This window comes from Dipodomys merriami, unplaced genomic scaffold (genome assembly GCF_024711535.1).
Source record: "Dipodomys merriami isolate MVZ:Mamm:240054 unplaced genomic scaffold, mDipMer1.0.p SCAF_68, whole genome shotgun sequence".
NCBI lineage: Eukaryota > Metazoa > Chordata > Mammalia > Rodentia > Heteromyidae > Dipodomys > Dipodomys merriami.
The window spans coordinates 4,353,217-4,374,746 of record NW_027206268.1 but is presented as its reverse complement, the minus strand read 5'-3'; the positions used below and the strand labels follow the sequence as shown (position 1 = coordinate 4,374,746).

Here is a 21,530-nt window from a genome sequence, read left to right as displayed (position 1 = left end):
TGCTAATGAGGCTTTGAAGTTGTTGATGCCTCCAGAGTAGTGAATAAAGGAAGGCTTTCCCAGAGGGCCACAGCTTCTCAGGGGAGCCTTATGCAATCACTCATGGTGGATCACTCCCTTGTGCCAGAGGCATATTCACCCTCTCATGATCAGTGCTTTCATGATCAAGTTCAGCAGTGTCAACATAGAGCCCAGGGCTCTTGCCAACTTGACCCACAGCCTCTCCTACTCCTCTGTGGACCTTGTACTATCTGAGAATGCTTGATGGCCTTTCATATTCCCAGGCAAATACCGTTTCCTCTCTCCAGCTTATTACCTGCCTATCTCCTGTTCATCCCTCCAAACTTGATAAACACCTTTGACTTTCCCCAGATCCCCTCCTTAAACCTGGCCAGAGCCAGGCGCTGGTGGCTCACGCCTGTAATCCTAGCTACTCAGGAGGCTGAGATCTGAGGATCGCGGTTCAAAGCCAGCCCGGGCAGGAGAGACCGTGAGACTCCTATCTCCAATAAACCACCAGAAAACCGGAAGTGGGGCTGTAGCTCAAGTGGTAGAGTGCTCGCCTTGAGCTGAAGAGCTGAAGGACAGCGCCCAGGCCCAGAGTTCAAGCCCCACGACCGACAAAAAAAAAAAAAAAAAAAAAAACCTGGCCAGGCTGAGGGCTCTCTTCCACACACCCAGGCTCTGTTTCCATTTGTGCCAGCTCTTCATACCCTGGATGGTGATGCTCAGCTGGTCTTTCTACCCTGTACAAGCACAAACAGGTAAACCTCCATGCAGAAATGTACCTTCTCTTTCTGTCTCCCTGACACACTGCCTGCGAACCAATAGATATTGTGTGATGCTTGTGGCATGAAGGTTTTATTCACAGCAGCCAAGGACTTTGAAAGGAATTTAGAATCTGTCTTTGAAAAGCACCAGTTATGACAGGGAGCCATCAGTAAAGATAAATCTCATGCATTCCATAGCCAACTGAGGTATTTAGGCTTTCAATGTCCATGTTTGTCTTTGTGCTTCAATTTGTGTGGAGCACCACGTAGGCCAGCCCAAGTCTTCAAGTCAAAGGCAGAATTCAGAGGAAAGACATAATAGACTTTCCGGCTTCAAATTCCATGTGCCTCTGTGCTGTAATCAGGACAGCGATGTGCTGTTCTACGTCTTCTTTTTGTGATATTATTAGAAGCACCAAAGGCCACACAATCGCTTGCAGTATCCCAAGAAGGTCAGCCTTATATGAATGAGTCAGCTGTGAGCTCAGGAAGCAAGTTTCTCCCATTCATGCCCTTGCTGGGTAACCCACAGCCTCTCCCTTGTTGGGTTGGATTTCAAATGAGGGGTAGCCAACCATGATGGGGCCTGGATGGAGGGGCTAGAAAATTGTCTTGGGAAGTGAAGATAAGGAAGAGAGCTGAGGGAGATTCACAGGTGGACAGGAAGTGGAGGGAGAGTGACTTGGTACCTCATGTACAGGTTGTCTTAGGCAGAACTGATTTAGGAAAGCTGACCTGCTAAAAATGGGCTCAGCTCCCATAAGTATTATGTGTCTGTGTGTGTGTGTGCACACTCACATGCATGTACACACGTTTCCACTTGCACACCAATACTGGGGCTTGAACTGGAGGCCTGGGCACTGTTCCTGAGCATGTTTTGCTCAAGGCTAGCACCCTACCACTTGAACCACACCTCCACCTCTGACTTTTCGGTGTTTGATAGTCTCACAGACTTTTCTGCCCCAGCTTGTTTCGAGCCTTGATCCTTAGAGCTCAGCCTCCTGTGTAGCAAGGATACAGGCATAAGCCAACAGTGTCCAGCTCTATATGTACTTTATAACTTGTAGTTTCTTTTCTCTTTAATTGAATGGTTTTTAAAAATCATGTTTTAAAAAAAATTATAATTACCATTGTGTTACTACATGATATACTAAGATATGTCAGAGTTTTTCCACTTGATTTTAAAAATAGAAAGTACCCTTGACTCCTATTTTGTTTGCGGGATGATCTCTTAGGTGCCATTTGATCCAAGCAAGTAATTTTTATAGAATGGAGTAAGAACAGAAAATGACAGAATAACACCAGTAAGATGACATTTAGAAAACAACAATCCCATGAATTTCTGGCTCTCCTCCCTGGATGTATTGTTTCCCTTAGCATTTAGACTCCATATTGAAATACTGAGGGGGCTGGGAAGGTCGCTCAGTGGTAGAGTGCTTGCCTTGCATGCCTGAAGCCGTGGGTTCAATTCCTCAGTACCATATACACAGAAAAAGCCAGAAGTGGCACTGTGGCTCAAGTGGTAGAGTACTAGCCTTGAGTAAAAAGAAGCCAAGGCCCTGAGTTCAAGCCCCGGGACTGGCCAAAAAAAGAAAAAAAAAAGAAAGAAAGAAATACCATGGGAGTGAGGCACTGTTGATGTATCAGAAATCTTTGTAAGTCTTCTCTTAAGCCAATGTGCCTTTCTGGTTAAGCACCTTGGTTGTATCTGCCCTTGGACTGGTAGAGTTACCCTGGAGGTTGTCTCCTGTCTGACATGCAGAGCCGCAATTAGTTCTACGGTGACGCCCAATGTCTCTGGAGAGGGGGAAAAAGAGATGGTGATTTATTGAATCTTGATCCCTCTCTCCAAGAAAAAGAAGCTGCAGGGCATCTGTTCGCTTTTGCTCTCAAAATTAAAAGTGGATTTAATTTGTAGAGTTTTACAATTTCACTTGAACCTTATGCAGTTGGGAGCCTGGGAATAGTCTTCCCCCAACAAGTTCCTCTTCAGCCCAGGGATAAGGATAAAATGCCATTGCCAAACCCTCCCTACTCCCCACCGGGCTGGGCTGCCTTGTTCACTTCCTGGTAGGCAAGACCATACCAGACCACAGAGATGAAGGTATAACATCCTATTGAAATGGCCAGTGTCAAGTATGGGACAGTTCTGCTCCTTACAGTGATTCAGCTTTGCTCAGCTTCTCCACCCACTTCGGGGTCTCCTTTGGGGGCACCCTCTGTCCATGCCTTCCTAAATCATGGCGATTGATGGGGGTAGCTCTTCCACTGGCTCAGGTGCCTCATGCAGCCACGTGCCAAGTCTCTGGGTATCCACTTCTGGCTGGGCATTGGCTGATTGAGGGTGGACCCCAGGGCTAGAGGTTTCCTCCCTGTGTTGTCTCTGTTAGGTTTTTAAAAAGAGGTAGCTGAGTAAGAACTGCACCACGCACGTGGTATTCAGGTAAGGGGTAGGTTTATTCAATGGAAGGTTGGCACTCCACGTGGCTGGGAAAGGCCTGGGAAAGAGAGAGAGCTGGGAAAGAGAGAGGAAAGAGAGAGAAAAGAGCTAGAAAAGAGCAAAGAGATAGCGTCTGGGCCTGGGCTAGGCCTTATCTAGGGTATGGGCGGAGAAAGGTGTGGCCACATCAAATTCAGATGTGACCTCAGCGGATGCAGATGTGACCTCTTCCAGGTGTCCCAGTTGCCTAGGTAACACACGTACTGGGTGGAGACTTTGCTGTGAGGAGGGTGGAGTCTGCTAGCCATCAGAAGCAGACCTTACAGTCTCCAGCCTGATCTTACAGGGCTCTTGGTGGAGACCTAGAGAACATTGGAACTGTATAGAACAGGCCAGAATGGGTTCTAGAAGCACTGTTTTGTAAGGAAAGGAGTATGTAGCTTTCCAACTCTTCCTTCTCTTGGGGAAGAGGAAAGCCACATTGGAGAAGGCTTATTTCGCAACAGCAGATGATGGGTGACCAGTGTGCTGAGGTTTGGACAGAGAGGCCAGGCAGCTCACCTTGGAAGCAGAGAGAGAGGTCCACCACAAGAGAAGCACTCACAAGGACATGAACATGGAGAGAAGGGGAGAAGTGGCTGCAGTAAGGGCCCTGAACTATGGCAAGAGGAACTACAACGTGCCATGGCCAGATTGGGTGGGATAGTCCATTTTCATCTTTGCCCAGAGACTGGGACCCTGAAGCCTAGGTAGTCTCTGCCCTGAGACCCAGCTAGCCCAGGATGCACCCACACAGGCCATCCTGACTAATGACAGATGGCACCCATGGTTTTCAGGGCGTGAAGTCCCATCACTTAATGACGGGAAGGCAGTTGAAAGTCATTGACAGCATTGGTGGCATGGTCTGTAGATAAAATGCCAAGTGACTAGCTTCTAGAGACTAACCCCAAGGAGGTCAGGCCAGCTTCTCCCTGTCAGAGCAACCTCTGGCCTTGGAATTATTTGTCATGAATGTATGTGAAACCATTGGTGGAATTTTTAGTCCATTTTGTGTTTATTTTCCCCTCTAAATCACTTGGAAACATACTTTCCTTGAGCTAAGGTCTCATACAGGGACTACTCTGTAAAAAAGAGGGGAGGGAAGATTTTATGAAACTTAAAGCAGAAACCATGTGATGGATGCCAGTATTTAGTTCTAATACCTGAGTCTTCATATTTCTAAATGTTTTCTGCCCTACAAATATCTCTTATATCATGCTTTCTGTGAGAGTATTCATATATATATATATATATAATCACCATGACAATTTTCTCTGTCTTGGACAGCCAGTGTTGAAGGCTAATGAGATATTCCCCCTTTGAAGGGAAACTGAAATGTTCCCTGAAGGGTTTTAGAAATAAGATAGAAACTTCTCCCCTGGAGCCATGTCGGTGACTTCAGCCTTGAGGAAGGGAAATGGAGTTGAGAATTACTCCTGGTCCCTTTTTACCCTATGCTCTCTGCATTTATTACCTTCCCGGAAAGAGTCCTCCCCATCTTTCACTGTTTGCCTTGAAAGGTGGATGTCAGTTGAGCTGGGATGAGGTTGTGTGTGGTGACACATCCCTCCAGCCCTCAACTTCAACGGAATGGAAGATCTTGCTGTTTATTGGCCATTGTCTCTGTGGGGTCAAATGGAATTCCAGGCCTGAGGTGGAACTTGGAGCCCAGAGCTCCAAATCCAGTTCTGTTATTAACTCACCAATAATCTCAGCTAAGCAGCTTTGCCTCAGTTTCCTCACCTACCTGATAGATTAATTTGACCACGTGATAGCATTCTAATAAATAGAAACACGAAGTAGGTTAAGTGCTAACGTTCTCACCTGTAATCCTAGGTGATATCTGAGGATCAAGGTTCAAAGGCAACTGGGGGTAGGAAAATCTGTGAGATTCTTAATCTTTAATTAAACCCAGAAAAGTGGACTTAAGCTTTAGAATAACAGCTTTTAGTGAAAAAGATAAGGGACAGTGCCCAAGCTCTGAGTTTAAGCCCCAGTACTGGCACAAAACAAAGCTTTTTCTTCATGCCCTGGCTTTCTGCTTCAGGAGAGGGCATTGCACTGAGCAGAGTGTCGGATGGTCATTTGTTTTAACCTGTGCTAGCTGTCATCTCATACATCCCACTTGCTGGAGGCCAGAATTTTAATTCCATCAAATGCCACCCAAGAACATACAGTTATTTGGGGATAGCTGTTATAAACACTGAAACTTCCCTCCAACAGCTCTGGGACTCCTCTGACGGCTGTAACAAATTCCCACAAACTTGGTAGCTTAAAACAACAGAAATTAATTTTTCTCACTTCTGCAACTCAAAGGTCTGAAATCAGTATCCAAAGGTCAAAGTCAAGGCATCCGCAGAGCTGCTTTCCCTTCCGAAACTCCAGAGGGAATGTGTTGCTCATCTATGTGAGCTTTCCAGTGGCTGCCAACAGGCCTTGGCTCAGTGCCACATCACTGCAGTCTCAAGAGGAGCTTCTCCAAGTCCTCCCTGTTTCCCTTCACAATGCCTGCTTATTTCTCTGTGTCAGAGTCCTTACCTTCCCCCTTACAAAGATACCCATGCTTGTCTTAAGCACCTCTGCCTTAATTTAATCACATTTACAGAGACCTTTTCTCCAATGAACATAACATTTACTGATACTTGTGGAGAACATTATCCAGCCTACACTGTGTGTGTGTGTGTGTGTGTGTGTGTGTGTTTACCTCTTTTCCAATAAACTTTAACCTACTGCTGAAGCATGCTCTATATTTCCTTTGAACTCTCTGGCAGAACTTATTTTCATTCACAAAGAAGGGAATTCTTTTGCTTTGTGCGCTGAAATATTAGCTTCAAAGGTGACGTTGGCAGAAACAAGGTCACACCGAAAATCTCTAGCTGACAAGCTCTTTGGATTGAGGGCTGGGACTGCATGCACAACTACAGCACTTGAGGTACAAATGTGCCTATCTTCTCTTTTTGATCTGGAAACATGTAGGTGAGTGACAGCTTGCCTGCCCTAGCAGTGTTTTTTTTTGTTGTTTTTTTTTTTTCCACCTTCTTGTGTGTGACCCATGCAGACACACACCAGTACTGGGACTTGAACTTAGAAACTGTCCCTTAGCTTTTTTACTCAAGGTTGATGCTCTGCCACTTGAGCCCTGGCTCCACTTCTAGCTTTTTGGTGGTTAACTGGAGTATCGAAGAGTTTGCTGCCTTGGTTGGCTTTGAACTATGTTCCTTAGATCTCAGCCTCCTGAGTTGCTAGGAGGATTACAGGTGTAAGCCACTGTTGCTTAGCTTTACCTTCCTTCTTGTAGCTCAAACTCCATTCAAACCTTGGAAAACATGTTTCAAATGTGCCTGGATGAGTGCACGGGTATTCCACTGTTACTAATAACAATGGCCTGTGTTGGAACTGAAAGTGCCCAGGACCAGGACAAAAGCATATCTCACAGGCAGTTAGCATCATTCCAATACAAGGATGAGGTTTGTGAGCATACACTGAACTGACAGAATTCAATCTCTGCTCCTTCTGACACTGTCTACCCATTACATGGTTTTGGACATGGCCTTGCCCTGGCCACTTAAATGCTAATATCTTATACTTCATTGTCCAGTCTTACTGCAGACCTACATGCTCATAAATTAAACCACATGGCTCAGCATATCCTGTGCTTTCCAGGATTTGGTCAAGAATGGCCCAAACTACTGTTAATTTCAGCAGGACTCCCTCTGTTCAGTACCTATATATTATAGAGGCTGTAGGACAAGAGTGTGGACCAGGCAGATAGAGAACACATTTCTGTGTTCAAGCACATAGGAGTGCCCCAGATAATGCCTGACCTCTTGTCCTTGATTAAGAAAACAAGATGATAGAGCAGAGCTCCCCACTAGCATGAAGAGACTTTGTAAAGTGTACAATAAACTTTGATTGCTTTATGCCGCTAAGATTTGAGGTCTGTTTGTTATTGCAGCTTACCTGGCCTCTCCTGACTAACACAGTCCGTCAAGGTCACTCCACTAGTGGCTTTGATTCCACATCTGGCTGGCTTCTTATCAAACTGGTGTCTATGAATCTCCATAGACCTATAGACACACATAAACAAGGTCAAGACCAGAGCTGTAGATCTGGGCACTGTTTGTGGAAATGTGGGACAGCGTGATGAGAAAGGCATAAGGATTTACCCTGTGGACGTAATGGGAGCTTCTTGCTTTCTCATCCCTTTTTCTCTCCTTTCGTTTGTGGTCACAACCCACTGGTACGTAGGGCAGACTATTTCTCATGCGTTCTGGCGATTGGTTTCAGCTTATTGATAACTGCTCACTCACTCCTAAAACTGCTAAAAAAAAAAAAAACTTCATAAACTCTGAAGCCTGGAAATAGCCCAAGTGACTGGAGGTTTTTCTCTCTTGTAAATGTTTTGAGTATTGTGTCCACAAATTGCAAATCAAGGAGCTCAATTTTGAGGCCCAGCTGTTATTTGGAAAAGACCCATCTAAGAATGCAGACTCTTTGCAAAAATGATTGTACTTTGGTGTTTTTTTTATTTTATTTTATTTTTGTCAAGTACCAGAAAACCATTAAGCTACCAAGCCATATGGCAAATGCCCACTCAGAGCAGTAGTAAGAACATACTGTCATGAATCTGTTTTTTGAGGGGTGAGGGGCGTGGGGGAGGAGTGGTGAGTAGCTAGGATAACGTCTGGGTTTTCATTGATGTACACAAAAGCAGATTCACTGCTGTACAGTTCAGCCTTCTAGAATCCTGAGCAAGGATTTTCCCCTTCCTATAAAAAATTCATATAAAAATTAAATTATAGTAGATTTTTTCCCTAAGTATATTTTCCCTTTCAAACAATACGCGCTTGAGTTACTACATATAAAATAGATTTAACTGGGGCAATAGGAACTTCTGAAAGTTTACATACTTTTGTCATTTCTTTATATACTATTTCAGTAAACATTCATCAGATATCAGTATATCAGTTAGAATTAGGTTCAGCAACATATAGAAGAGAAAACTTAAAAAGAAAACAAAACAAAAAAACAACCAGTAGTGGCTTAGAAGGTGATTTCTCCCCCTAGTAAAAGATTCCTAGAGGTTAAATAGTCCAGGCCTGGTACAGTAGCATCAAGGTTATTAGAGCCCTGCTTTTGTCTTCTCTGTAAAACTGTAGTTGGATCTTGTACTCAGAACCCACGATCACTGCCCATGCCCATGTAGAGAAAACAGGAGAAAAGTGTGTCTTTCCATTTTATGGCCAGACCTTTATCATATGGCCTCTTCCTGCTGCCAATTAGTCTGGGAAATGTAGCAACATGGCCAGCAAAATACAGGGATTTCGGGACTGAAAAGGAAAAGTCGAATGGATCTTGGAAGATTCTGCCAGCAGAGTCTGCCCTACTTGAGGCCCCCTGATGTATGTTTTGTTTGCTGGCCTGGAACCTTCTCTAGAGCAGAAGCAGATTGTTCCTCTTTTCTCCAGCACAGCAGCTGGCGGGCGGTGGTTTTATTATCTGCTGCTCTGCCTTCCTCCTAGTGGACTTCAGATACTTCTCACCTCCTTTTCCCTCGTCTGCTTTTTGTTCCAAGTTGGCAAGTCTGCCATGGGGACTCGTCCAGGGACAAAGGAGGCTTGGAGCTGAGCTGTGTTATTTGGCGCTGGTGGAGGACCACAGCCACGGTATGTTGAGTTGGGCTTCCTGGGGGGGAGGGACTGTGGTGCCATCTCCCAGGGCAAGTTGGGCTGAGTAGCCTGCCTAAGCTGAAGGATGCTGAGCATTTGCCCAAAGTCTGCCAGGTTATGATCATAGGGGACTAGAAACATGGCAGAGTCTTTTCCAAAGAATATAAACAAGCATCTGGTGTCAGGGAGAGAGAACTGTGGATTCTGTTTTGAACCTAATGAAAGAAAGGAGCCAAAGTCTTTGGAGAGCCCCACATGGAGCCAGATAACTGTAAAGAGGGTCAGCTCCAGACACTCTCAGGAAAGGGATGTGTAATTATCGCTGTTTTCTACGGGGCTCCCTGAGCCTTGGAGAGTAGATTAGGCAACTTAACAGAGTGCAGGCACAAAGCCCTTCCTTCCAGGCATGTGACATAACTGAGCTTTAGCTTCAACCTGTAATGTATCTCCAGCACAGTGCAGCCATCACTCAATAACCACAGTAACTGTACTTGAGCTCCACGGGTTACAGCCACTGAAATGAGTCCCAAAGATACCAGTGTGGCATTGCCAGGGACCTCCTTCCAGTCCTGTGCTCTCTTCAGATCTTCCGAAAGTTCTCCAAGCTGAAGAGCTGGGAGCTGGGCCTCCTGCTTTCCTGCGAGTCTCATAATTAGGACGAGGGCTTAATTAGCATTTTGTTTCCTCCAAGGGGTGGCTGGCAGAGAATCTTCACTCTGACATCGAAGGCGCATTTTGCTTTTGTTCTTAGTAGCATTGTGCGCCCGTGAAAACAGCAGGCGAATCCAACAAAGTTGAAATCAACAAAAGTACCAGACTTCAAGTTCACGTAGGGGCTGATTGCCCGGGAGAAGTTGACACATTCTCATACATGGAAATGATCGCCCTGGGTCCTGAAAAATGTGGTTGGCAATCCATGAATACAAACCGTATCTCTTGTTTCCTTTAAGATGAGAAGTCTGGTCAAGAGGTCTGTGCAAAGAAGGATGCTTGTAGAATCCATTTCCATTCTGCCCAAAGCCATCTGTTTTATGTCTAATAATAAACAGGGATGTGTGCAGCCACATTCTTGGGTTGGGCTTACTGCAGGGACAGGTAAGTTGATGGCATCCCAAGCAATATTAGCATCAGATACCTGCAGTGGCTCACCTTCCCTTCTGGGTCTCTGTGACAAGTCTCTGGGGAAGAGCCACAGGAGGAAAAGGCGGTGGCAGTTCCAGGGCCAGTCAGAAGGCAATGATGACATGTCACAGGTGCAGGAGTAGCAGGGCAGGGAGGGGACACGGCGTAACTGTCCAGGGATGCAGGGTGACAAGGGCCTTCTTGGAGGCCTTGGTGGCACTGGCAGGAGCAGAGTGGTACCATTTGGCTAGCAGGATGAAAATGCTGTCTGGGCTGACCCAACTGGAGAGGGAGCCGAGGCCAGAGGCAGAATCTAGCTTAATGATAGATTCTGAGACGGAATTCTCACCATTTTAAATCCTCAGTAGTGATTATTGTTCACTCTGTGGGCCTCCATTACCGGCTTATTGACACAGCAGCCTGGGGTGGGACCCATCTCCTCCGCTTACTGGTCCCGCTACATATCACTGGATGAGAAAGTAGATGGGTCTCATATTACCTGCATTTGCCTTGTGGCTAGTGAGGTATGTGCTCAAGCCAGAAGCTGGTTTGCCTCTGGAGCCTGTCTGTTTCTACCAGAGCATTGTATTTCTCTAGGCTGGCTTGGATGGGTCTTAGTGGATGTTCTGATCCCATTACTGAGCCTGGTCCTGTGTACTTGCTGGGTTCTCCAGCCTGGGATATGGCCAGGATAGTGCAAGGACACAGAGCAGTGTGGCTCAGGCTGTCACAGGCACGGAAAGAAAAGGCAGAGAGGCCCAGGTCCTTGTCTCTCCTCAGCATCAGCCCTCATCACCATTGATATCGCCTCTTAAGCAAATGAAGTTTACAGTTTCTGGAAATTCGGGAGGAGGGGGGGGAATGAATCAGAACCCCAGGTGTCGTGAAATGCTGTAGTTATGTGTTATAATGGCTCACAAATTGTATATTTTGTAAGAATGAAATGAAATATTGACAGGCTTCAGAATAGGTGTGAGAAAAACAAAAACAAAAACAACAACCAGCCGTCTTCTTCAAATACCTCATCAGGAGGCTGCTCTCCCAAACAAGCTCAGCGCACTTTGTAAATAACATCTCATTAAACCACTTCACCCTCTTCCCCCACTCCCTGCAAAGCCACTGCCACTGATGGCAGCAGCTTGAAGTCTGCTTTCTTTGCACACTGCAGGGGGTGTGCCTGTTCCCACAGAGAAAGCCTGGAGAACCTACACTGTGCCTACTGATTTTCTTCTTCCTTGTGTTGCTCCACATAGAGCCAGAACAGACCAACTCTTTATGTGTTTGGGAAGGGCAGTTGGCCTTCCCACCACCAGGGAGCAGGTCTCCTGTCCAGTGCTCCCAGTCAGTGCTCTGTGCTAGTCTGTATAGAGTGTAGTCTATTTTGGACCAGCCTTTGTGCTTGGAGGTGAAATCCAGCTGACCAATGCATAAGACGCATACATGAGCACATTTTGTCATTACTGTGACATGTAATTTACTAATGGTAAATGTCACCTGACCCATGCCAGGGGGTCAGAAAGTCAGAAAAGCTAGTGGCCTTCTGCACTTATCAGCAACCCAACAGATGTCACCCAGCTCTGTGGGATCCTTTCTGCTTCCCACCAGAGAGTCTGTGAGGGTAAATACATGCCTGTGCACACACATATTCTTGGGGCTAGAATGAACCTCAGACCAATTTTGTTCTAGCCCATGAGACAGAAACAATATCTACAGGGGATTCTGAAAAGACACTTGGGTTCTGATTAGGAAAGACAGCTCCTTGCTCTTTTGGCTTGCTTTGATTGAGGTCACAATGGCCACCACTCCAGCAACAATCTTAAAACCATGAGGGAAAAAGCCAAAAGAATTGCAGGCAGATGTTGAGCTCCTGCTCTAATACCATCAGCTGCATACTTGTAGACCCGTGGTCATGTGAGAAACAAATGGGCATGTTTGTTTATACTGCTAAAGTCAGACTTCTGGGACTTAAAGACAGCTGCATCCCTCACTGATAACTGGCCCCTAGCAGGCATTCAGCATATAGTATAAATAATGATGTGATCATCTGAACTGGGTCTTAACAGACTGGGATGAGCTGATAGGGTTCAGGTTGGAGGGATGATCAGCTTGTATGGAAACATAAAGCCAAAGGCCATGGGGGAATCTCATGGAGTATGACTCAAGCAGTTGAGCAGGTAAGGTGATAGCTTGTGCCGGTTTAGACCCTGATCTGGACACTTGTCTTGCTGCCAGCTCACTGACCTGTGTGCTTGTTCCCATAGAGGCAGGGTGGCCACTGCCACAGGCGTGAACGTCCCTGAGAAGATGAAGAGCCAGATCCCCGTGGTGCTTCTGGCCTGTGGCTCCTTCAACCCGATCACCAACATGCACCTGCGCTTGTTTGAAGTGGCCAGAGATCACCTGCACCAAACAGGTCAGTCAGGGGCCCCAGCTCAGCAGAATTGACAGGCGGGCTGTGCAGGGTTATGCTGGCTGCTGTCCTTGTCACCATTAGTAAAACTGCTCATCTGATTCATTCACCACAGCACGTGGGGCATACACTTACTACAGGGTGTGCGTAGTTCATGTCTGGCCACCACGGTGAACATGTCTCTGTGTCCCTCCACCCCACTCACCTTTCACAAATGCTGAAAAGACACTGGGCCTCCATGGGGGCTTCCTTCCTGGTGCTCTCTGCATGGACCTGTGTGGTCCAGTGAATCAAGTGCCTTTGAGCTCCTTGGCTGTTCTTCAGAAGGTCAACAAGCATTCTCTAATGGGTTTTAACATGTGCTCCTTTTGAAGAGTATATCCTAGACCGTTACTAATGAATCTCCTTAGCATTTCTGGTATAGACGGCATGACTTAGCCTAACATATGTGATCTATGATAAATATCTGACCAAGGAGTATTCTATCTCTTTGGCTTTCTATTTCCGTATTAAAGGAGTGAAATGGCATTCAGAATCTGCACATGTGTCTCCAAAGATTGTAAGTCATTTATATGTCTGTATCAGATACAGATGAAAAGATTTACTTCTTATGTGTTCATATATGTTGAATATATTCATAAACGTTTTTTGATGCCAGTAAGTGGGCTTGAAACTCTGGGCCTTGGCACTACCACTGAACTATTTTGTTCAAGGCTAGTTTTACCACTTGAGTCACAGTACCACGTCTGGATTTTCCTGAGTAGTTTAGTGGATATAAGAGTTTCACGGACTTTCCTGCCCCAGCTGGCTTTGAAAATGCAATGCTTACCTCTCAGCCTCCTGAGTAGCTAGGATGACAGGCATGAGCCACCGGCACCCAGTGCATTTTAAAGAAAATGTTTTCTTATGCAACATTTCATTATTGAAAAGAACAGAAATGAATGTCTCTAACTGGTAAAGAATGAGCACTTGCAAAGGAATGTCTAAAAATCCAAACATGTGTATTTGTGAAAATGAAACTAGGAAAATCAAGGGTATGAGTGGGTTGGGGAGAGATGGAGAAATGATGGAAGTAATATTGATGGGTGACATTGATAAGACGTATTATACTCACAGACTCCATGTTGAATTGAAACCCCTTTGTACAACTACTCAAAGATAATTTTAAAAGACAACCAATATATATTAATTAAGATACAGCTGGCCAAATGAGCAGTATCATATGAGCTATGTGTAGTATGTCCTTTTGCCTGTAAGTATATTCTTGCCTTGCATCCTGTGCCCTATGGCTTTTCCAAGTGGAATTCTTTAGGCTGGATGAGTTTGTGTAGTGAACATCTTGTGGCTTTTAAAACTTGATTTGTTGGGTTTTTTTTTTTTGCTGTTGTTCTTGTTTACCGATTTTTGATGGAAATTATTCAGCCTAACATATGACTAGTCAATAGCTTCAGACAAACCTAAAGCGTGTATTGACTTTATTAAGAATTCAAGCTTTATTTCTCTTAAGATATTGGACATAGTCCCAGTTGTAAATGGTTGTTTGCCCAACACATAGGCACAGACTTACAGGATGGAGGCTGAATTAAATTTAGATCCTGATTTCTGTTATGTGGATGGTTTCTGATCAATATAATTGGCCTATATTTCAGCAACAATCCACTTGCATTTTTTTTTCCTAAATCAAATGTCAGTTTAATTAATACTTATCCTTTAACAACTAGTTAGCACCTGTTTGTTTACTTAACATACAGTCCTACCCTTCTAACTATTCACCAGTGTGTATGGGAAGAAGTGCCTTGGTTACTCTTCTAACAGCCCTATAAGGTGCCTTGTTTTTTGCTTTTGTTGGTTGTGGAACCTGTCTCTTTGCATCCCTGAGTTCTTTTTGCTTAAAGCTAGTGCTCTACCACTTTGAGTCACAGCTCCACTTCCCGTTTTCTGGTGGTTAATTGTAGATAAGAGTCTTAACAGACTTTTCTGCCAGGGCCAGCTTTGAAACTCAATCCTCAGACTTCAGCCTTTGGAGTAGCTAGGATTACAGTTGTGAGTCACCAGTACCTGTTTTATAAATGAGGTCAAAATTCAGTGAGGTCACACACAGGGAGGTGGTAGAGCCTGTCTCCCTCATAACCAACCATGCCATACTGCCTCCATTCATTCAACAGATCTCTTGTTGAGATCTGTGTTCTATGTTCTATCTATCATCTGTCTTCTATGTATGTCAGTGCTGTGCTAAATAGAAGGGCACACGGGAACAGATGCATCCCCCTGTGTTCCCAATAGGGGCAGACATTAATCCGAGCCCCCTGAAATTACCTAAGTGATAAGAGAACAGTTCCGATGTAACCAGTGTGAAGAATGGGGTGATTTGACATAGAGTCCAAGGGAAGACCCTGTCAAATGCCTGGATCAACTTTTGCAGTCATGGCTGTTGTTTTCCTGCATGCCTGGAAACTCACAAGTAAGGACACGATTTATTCCTTGTGAACTCCAACTACTGTGAGATGCCATCACTTTTTTTTCTGAGAGCTCACAAAGTAATCAGTTTCAGGCGCTTCCTTAATTTTGTTCTGGTTCGAATTCAGAGTTCCAAACTATGGATTCCAGAATCCATTCTTTATGCTTTTATTATGGCAACTTAACAGATGCCTACATAGAGAATGTTAATTTTCCAGACGCATGGAATAGACATGGAAGTCATCTGCCTCTCTTGTGACCAGGGGTAGGCTGCAGGAAACTTCTGCCTGGAAGACCCCACTGTGGCTTGCTGCATAGCCAAACTCAGCCCTGGCCTGGTTGTTCCTGGGTCCTGGGATTTCTCTTCTGTCTTCTTCTCTTAGTGTTGAAACCTACTAAAGAATGCACAACAGACTTCAAAGGAATCACTCCTGTCTGGGACCTTTGGGTCACAGAAGGAGGTCTGGCTTAGCAGTCAGCCCTAGAGTCAAACCTGGTATGTGACCTTGAGCAGCTCACTCCATCCTTCCAGCTTGTATCTCCTCAGTTGTCTCACAAGACTACTTCCTAAGCTTACAAGATTATTTTCTTTAAGACTTAAATAAGATGATATACACAGAGTGTCCAGCCCTTGCAATATATACAAGAGATATTTGGCCTCTTCTCTTACATTTTGAGTAGGCCCCAAGTCAGTGCTAGCAAAGACTAGCAGGTTACCATAATATTCTCATATCTATGCATATTGGTTTATGATGTTACTTCCTAACGATCTTCCTTACCCTCCACATGCTTGTGGCATCCCAGATTAAATTGCATCATAAAGATAAACAGCCTAGTCCAAAGCCCTGTCCTTTCTCCCCCTTCCCCATCCCCTGGCCCCCACTCTCTTTGGACAACCTTGAGAAGGATTAAGGTATTTTATGACTCCTGGTTTTTTTTTCCTCTCTGTGACCTGCATGTTAACGGGAAGCATATTTATTGTGATACCATTTACACCAGCAATTTTCTATGTTCGATAAGGATGTCTGATGGGTGTCCAGGGTGAAGTGAAGTGTGGCACTTTGGCACTACCCCTGTGATTTTTAGTTTTAATTCTCTCTCAAACAGTAGGGAGAGAATTAAATGAACCCTGATATAGTGGTACAGTATGATCTGAGATCGGGGGTGAAATTAAGCTGTAATAATTCCACTTAAGGCAGAGAGGAGCCCCCAGTTCTGTTCCTTCTGGGCTTTCAGAGAAACCAAGATAGCATGAGTAAATATTGCATACGTTTTTGAGCTCACACAGACCTTTATTTGTCAAATAGGGTGATTTTAATATATATTCATAGGCAGTGCTACAGCTTAGTTTGGGGGGAAAAATGGTCAATTTTACATTTCTAATTTAAAAGATTTTTTTCTCCTGAAGAAGATACTTGTAAGAATGTTGGATTATTCCAGCAGTTGTTTCAAACCAAGATATTTTTCCCTTAGCCTGTGAGAGGCCTCAAAGATTAGAGATTACATGTGTTCCATTATTTCAAAAAAGAGGTGCTTCTCTGACTTAATAAAAAAAATCATTCTTAGGAGAGGAACACAAAGGCTGATCATATAAAATAATATTTATCGAAATGAACCCCAGGAAATAGAAATGAGGGCTCTTTTCCCTTCATTAAAAAAAAAAAATCAGTGTTTTTCTTACCCTTCTCTTTCTGACTGGAGACATGATTCCGATGAGTCAAATCTGGGAAGGGTCTGGGAAGAGTCAGTTTCCTTGGTGAATGTTCCGTCCCTGCACCTGGCCTTCACTGCCCCAAGCTGTGCCAAGGGGGAACCATTGCCTTCATGAGCTTTGAGAGATCCCCATCCCTTTCCTCTTTCTTTACCTTCACCCCTTTTCTACAACCAAGTACAGCTGAAACATTTCCATGGTCTTGTTTTATACTTTGCTCATTTAGTTTCACTCTTGGTCCTCAAAAAAAAAAGTTGTTATAAACTACATAATCCAAAGTATCTGGAATCTAAAAAGAATGCTCAAACTGAACCATAAAAATACAGTCAAAGCTGGGTGCTGGTGACTCAAGCCTGTAATCTTAGCTACTTAGGAGGCTGAGAGCTGAGAATCAAAGCTCAAAGCCAGTCCAGGCAGGGAAGTCCATGAGACTCTTATCTCCAATTAGCAGCCAGAAAACGGGAAGTAGAGCTGTGGTTCAAAGAGGTAGAGTGCTAAAGTTGAGCAAAAGAGCTCAAAGACACCCAGTCCCTGAGTTCAAGCCCCACAGCTGATAAAACAAAAAACACTCAATTCAACAAAGAAATGGACAAAAGACACAAAGAGACAGTTCATTGAAGGATTTACAGGTAGCAAATAAGCACATGAAAGGATATTTAACAACATTAACCAGCAGAGGCATGCAATTTAAAACCCACAGTAAGACAGACATAACTACATACCACCCAAAGTGCTACAATAACAAATGAGGATAACACCATAAACTTCAGGGATGTCCTCACGACTGAAAATAGGGGCTAACATGGCACAGAACACACATTGGCAACTTCTTTTTTTTTTCTTTTTTTTTTACATTTGTATTAGCATGTGTTATTCATACAGGAGGGTTTCATTTTGACATTTCCACATTTGCTTACAATGTACTTTGATAAGACTCATCCTTTATATCACTCTCCCTCATTCCCTCCCCTACTTCTTTTTTTTAATTTTTTTATTGTAAAGATACTATACAGAGGGTTATAGTTACATGAGTGAGGTAATGAGTACACTTCCTCTTGAACATTGTTACCCCCTCCATTGTTTTCCCCCTACCATCCCGTCCCTCCCTCCCTTCCCCGAGGTTCTTTTTTTTTTTTTTTTGATTGTGATTAAGTGATTACATAATTTCCAGAAATTCACAGTATTGTGGAATAATGATGCTCATTTAAAGTCACAAGTTCATTCTAACTTTCCTGGAGCAAATTGTCTATCACAGTCTGTAATATATAACGGTGCTCACATGTTATATACCATATATGTGATCAGCAGCATGGGGATATTTGGTAGTGGTTCAACCAGATGAGTGGGAGTTCTTTGTTTCTTAAGTCCTGTTAGTTTTGTCATATCACCTAACATTTTGGATTTAGCATCCACTTATCAGGGAGACCATGTACCGTTTGTCTCTTCGTTCTTGTCTTACCTCGCTCAACATGATTCCTTCTAGCTCCATCCATTTCCCTGCAAATGACATTGGCAACTTCTTAAGAAACTAAACCTATGGGCCCAGCCATTATACCATGGGCCTTTATCCTAGAGAAATGAAATCATGTTCAAAATCCAGTACCAAAGTGTTCATTGTAGCTCCATTCATAACAATGCCCCCAAACCCCACTATTTTTAATAGCCCCAAACTATAAGCTACCCAGATGTCCTTCAAAGGCTGAATATATCTGTGCGTACAATGTTCCCCGGCAATAAAAAAAAAAATCATGAACAGATTTTCTGCAGCAACTTGAGGAGAATCTCTAGAGAGTAATTCTGAGTCAAAAATGCCAAGCTTAAGCTGGGTACCTGTGGCTCATGCCTATAATCCTACCTACTTAGGAGGCTGAGATCTGAGGATAAAGGTTGGAAGCCAGCCTGGAAAGTCCATGAGACTCTTCCCCCCAATTAACTATCAAAAAAGGCAGATGTATTGCTGTGGCTCAGAGTGGTAGAGCACTAGCCTTGGAGCAAAAAAGTTCAGGGACAACACCCAGGCTTTGAGTTCAAGTCCCAGAATTGGTATGCACGCACACACACATGCCAAGCCTAAATGGTCACAGGGCAGATGATCCCACTTAGATAATGTTCTTGAAATTACTCAATTATGTAAGGAAATTGCTAGTCATGATGTGTTTGGGATGAGATTGTGGCAAGAGGACAGAAAATGGTGTAGACTCTAAGGAGCAGTACAAGTGGTATGCTGAAAGCATGCATATCTTTTTGGTTTTATTGTCGGTCATGGGTTTTGAATCCTGGGCCTGAGCACTGTCCCTGAGCTCTACAGTTTAAGGCAAGCTCTCTATGACTTGAGCCACATGCCACTTCTGGTTTTCTGGAGGTCAGTTGGAGATAAGAATCTCATGGACTGGGCTGGGAAGGTGGCTCAGTGGTAGAGCTCTTGCCTTGCATGCTGGAGGCCCTGGGTTCAATTCCTCAGCACCACATAACCAAAAAGAAAAAAGCTGGAAGTGGCACTAAAAAAAAAAAAAGAAATACACAGGAAACAATAAAGGTTCAGTGACAATTTATTAAAAAAAAAAAAAAAAAGAATCTCATGGACTTTCCTTCCCCGGGCTAGCTTTGAATCATGATCCTCAGATCTCAGCCTCCTGAGTAGCTAGGCTGACTGGCATGAGCCACCAGCGCCCCGCTAGCATGTATGTTTTGACAATGCTGGTGACGTGAAAAATCCAGATGTGATGAAATTTCATACAAGTGAGACACACTCACATACTCTGTGTATACACACACAAAAATGTGTTAAATGGGTACAGATAAAACTGCTGAAATGTAAGCAAGATCTATGAGTTCTCTCAATATCTAGAATATCAAGCCCACTGGTTAGATTTTAGCAATTATCTAATAATTATCCAAATCTAGGATACCGAAATCATTGTAAGATGTTACCATTGGGAGTAGCTCGGTAAAGGATATGTGGGATCACTTGATGGATTTTTTTCCATACAACTATATAAATCAATAGTTCCCCCCAAATTAAAATTAGCATTTTTAAAAACCCACAAAAACTGAAACAACATATTTTATTAATGCAAGCGTGAGTTCTTCACCGAACCTCCTCCATGCCAGGGATTTTCAAACAGCCACTTCATGTCCTGTACACAACTCTGGAGTGGGGTGAATGACAACAATTCCATGTCACAGGAATAAGAATGTTGAAATCTGGGGAGGAAGCGTGTCCTGCAAGGGCTTGGCAAACTCTGTCTCAGGCATGCAGAGACAGTTTTGTTTGTCCACCTGCCATGCCAAGGGATGCCCCTTCTCTTGGGCATCCAGTTCTGTTTGTCACCCCGGGCTTTAGCTATTACCGTTGGGCCAACTAATCACACCAATCGCTTCGCTCCCTGTGGAGACAGCTCCAGGGCTGATATGCCAGGGCTGCTAACCATCTCTGCCTTCCAAATGGAAAGTGATGGTCATCCAGAGTCAGGGACTAGCATTTGGCTCCTCTGCCAAGCAGACCATTAAGAGAACCCATGCAAAGAGCATTCAGAAAAGCCAGGCCAGCATCACGGAAGACAGTCGATGAAGTAGAATTCCCAGCAGCACAAAGGGCATTAATTAAAACGAATTGAATAGATGTGGCTGTATAAATATTCCTAAAGATGAGGTTGTCGAGACACAGTTAGACCTTGGGGAAATTTATGAGTTACTGATAATTATGGGGAAAATAAATTTGAAAGGACAAAATCATTTAAGAATAAATTTTATAAACTAATGAGATTGGTAACTTGCAGGGATGAGTGAGAAGTGAAGGGGATGGGGGATGGGGAAGGAATTAGAAACTAGGATCAGCAGTGAGCCTCTGTCTTGAGTGTGTGTCTCTTTTTATAGCTCTTACTCTCACAATGTAGAAACATACCAGAAAAACTAAATATATAATTAAAGCCTACCAGGACGCCATGGGGAACTCAAGAAGAAATACCACCAGTAACAGATGAGCCTCACGTAACCATCCAAAGGCAGAAGGAGGAGAAAGAACAACCTCAGGACATTGAAAGCAGCAACATGACTGGAGTCATGTGTCTATTGCAAAGCCCCTAGACACTAGTATTGTCCTCAGTGAGCAAAGGGTAGTTAAAATTACCTCATATAATCCTAAGGTCAAGCAAATGAGGAAATAATTGTGGATGTCAGCGCCAGGTTCGTTTTGTTGTTGTTGCTGCTGCTGCTGCTGCTGCTGTTTTTCTACTATTGAAAAAAAGGAGGAGAGGCCAGAGTAAACTCTCTTTACTTTGGATTTGGAATGATAGGTTTAAGTATGAACACAATTTTGTATGTGTACCTGGGGGGTGGATAGTTATAGAAATAAATATGGAGATGAAGATGATGATGACAGTGCTAACAAGGGCCTCACTCCTGGCTACTCATAGAGGTGATGCTGACAGCAGTGATGTTAGAGGTGGTAGTGGTGGTATGTTGCAGGCAGCCCACCGAGGGGAAGTTGGTGGGTGCTGTTGCTGGTGTACATCATGCTAATGGTCTCAGAGGTCATAGTACAATTGAAGTGCTCCTGTTATTGTGATAGCAACAATGGAGATCGTGCTGGCCAGCGGCCCTGATGGTCAGTTGACGCTTGCAGTATTGGTGATCAGGTAGCTAAACCTGGATGACCAGGGCAAGAAGTTTGTGTTTAAGCTGTAAAAATACTTTAGCATCTCATGATCCCCAGATGTCATCTGCTCCTGGTGCCCAGTGTTTCACAAAGCATGGTCCTCCGAATGCTCATCCAACAGAAGGATCCATAAAAGCCAAACTAGAGCTAGCTAATCCTGGTACGTACGTCACGTCCTTGGAGAGTTGGTATACGTCCCCACGTGTCAGGGACTCTCAGAGGATCTGCCTTCGGCAGTAAAATTCTGCTTTGTTT

The 21,530-nt window shown here is 44.1% G+C and overlaps 1 protein-coding gene across 9 annotated transcripts in view; it reads left to right on the top strand.

Moving 5' to 3' along the window:
* The window catches only part of Nmnat3 (nicotinamide nucleotide adenylyltransferase 3), a 62,143-nt gene that overhangs the window by 11,944 nt on the left and 28,669 nt on the right, over positions 1-21,530 (top strand). For 6 of the 9 annotated variants that reach the window (XM_070005518.1, XM_070005510.1, XM_070005509.1 and 3 more), the window contains exons 4-5: positions 8,825-8,915; positions 12,302-12,453. In XM_070005518.1, coding sequence (XP_069861619.1) covers positions 12,345-12,453 — 109 coding nt within the window. In that variant the 5' untranslated portion in view covers positions 8,825-8,915; positions 12,302-12,344. Of the gene's footprint in view, positions 1-8,771; positions 8,916-12,301; positions 12,454-14,705; positions 14,912-21,530 lie in introns of those variants that run through there. The other 3 variants (XM_070005511.1, XM_070005516.1, XM_070005517.1) reach the window with 3 other exon arrangements.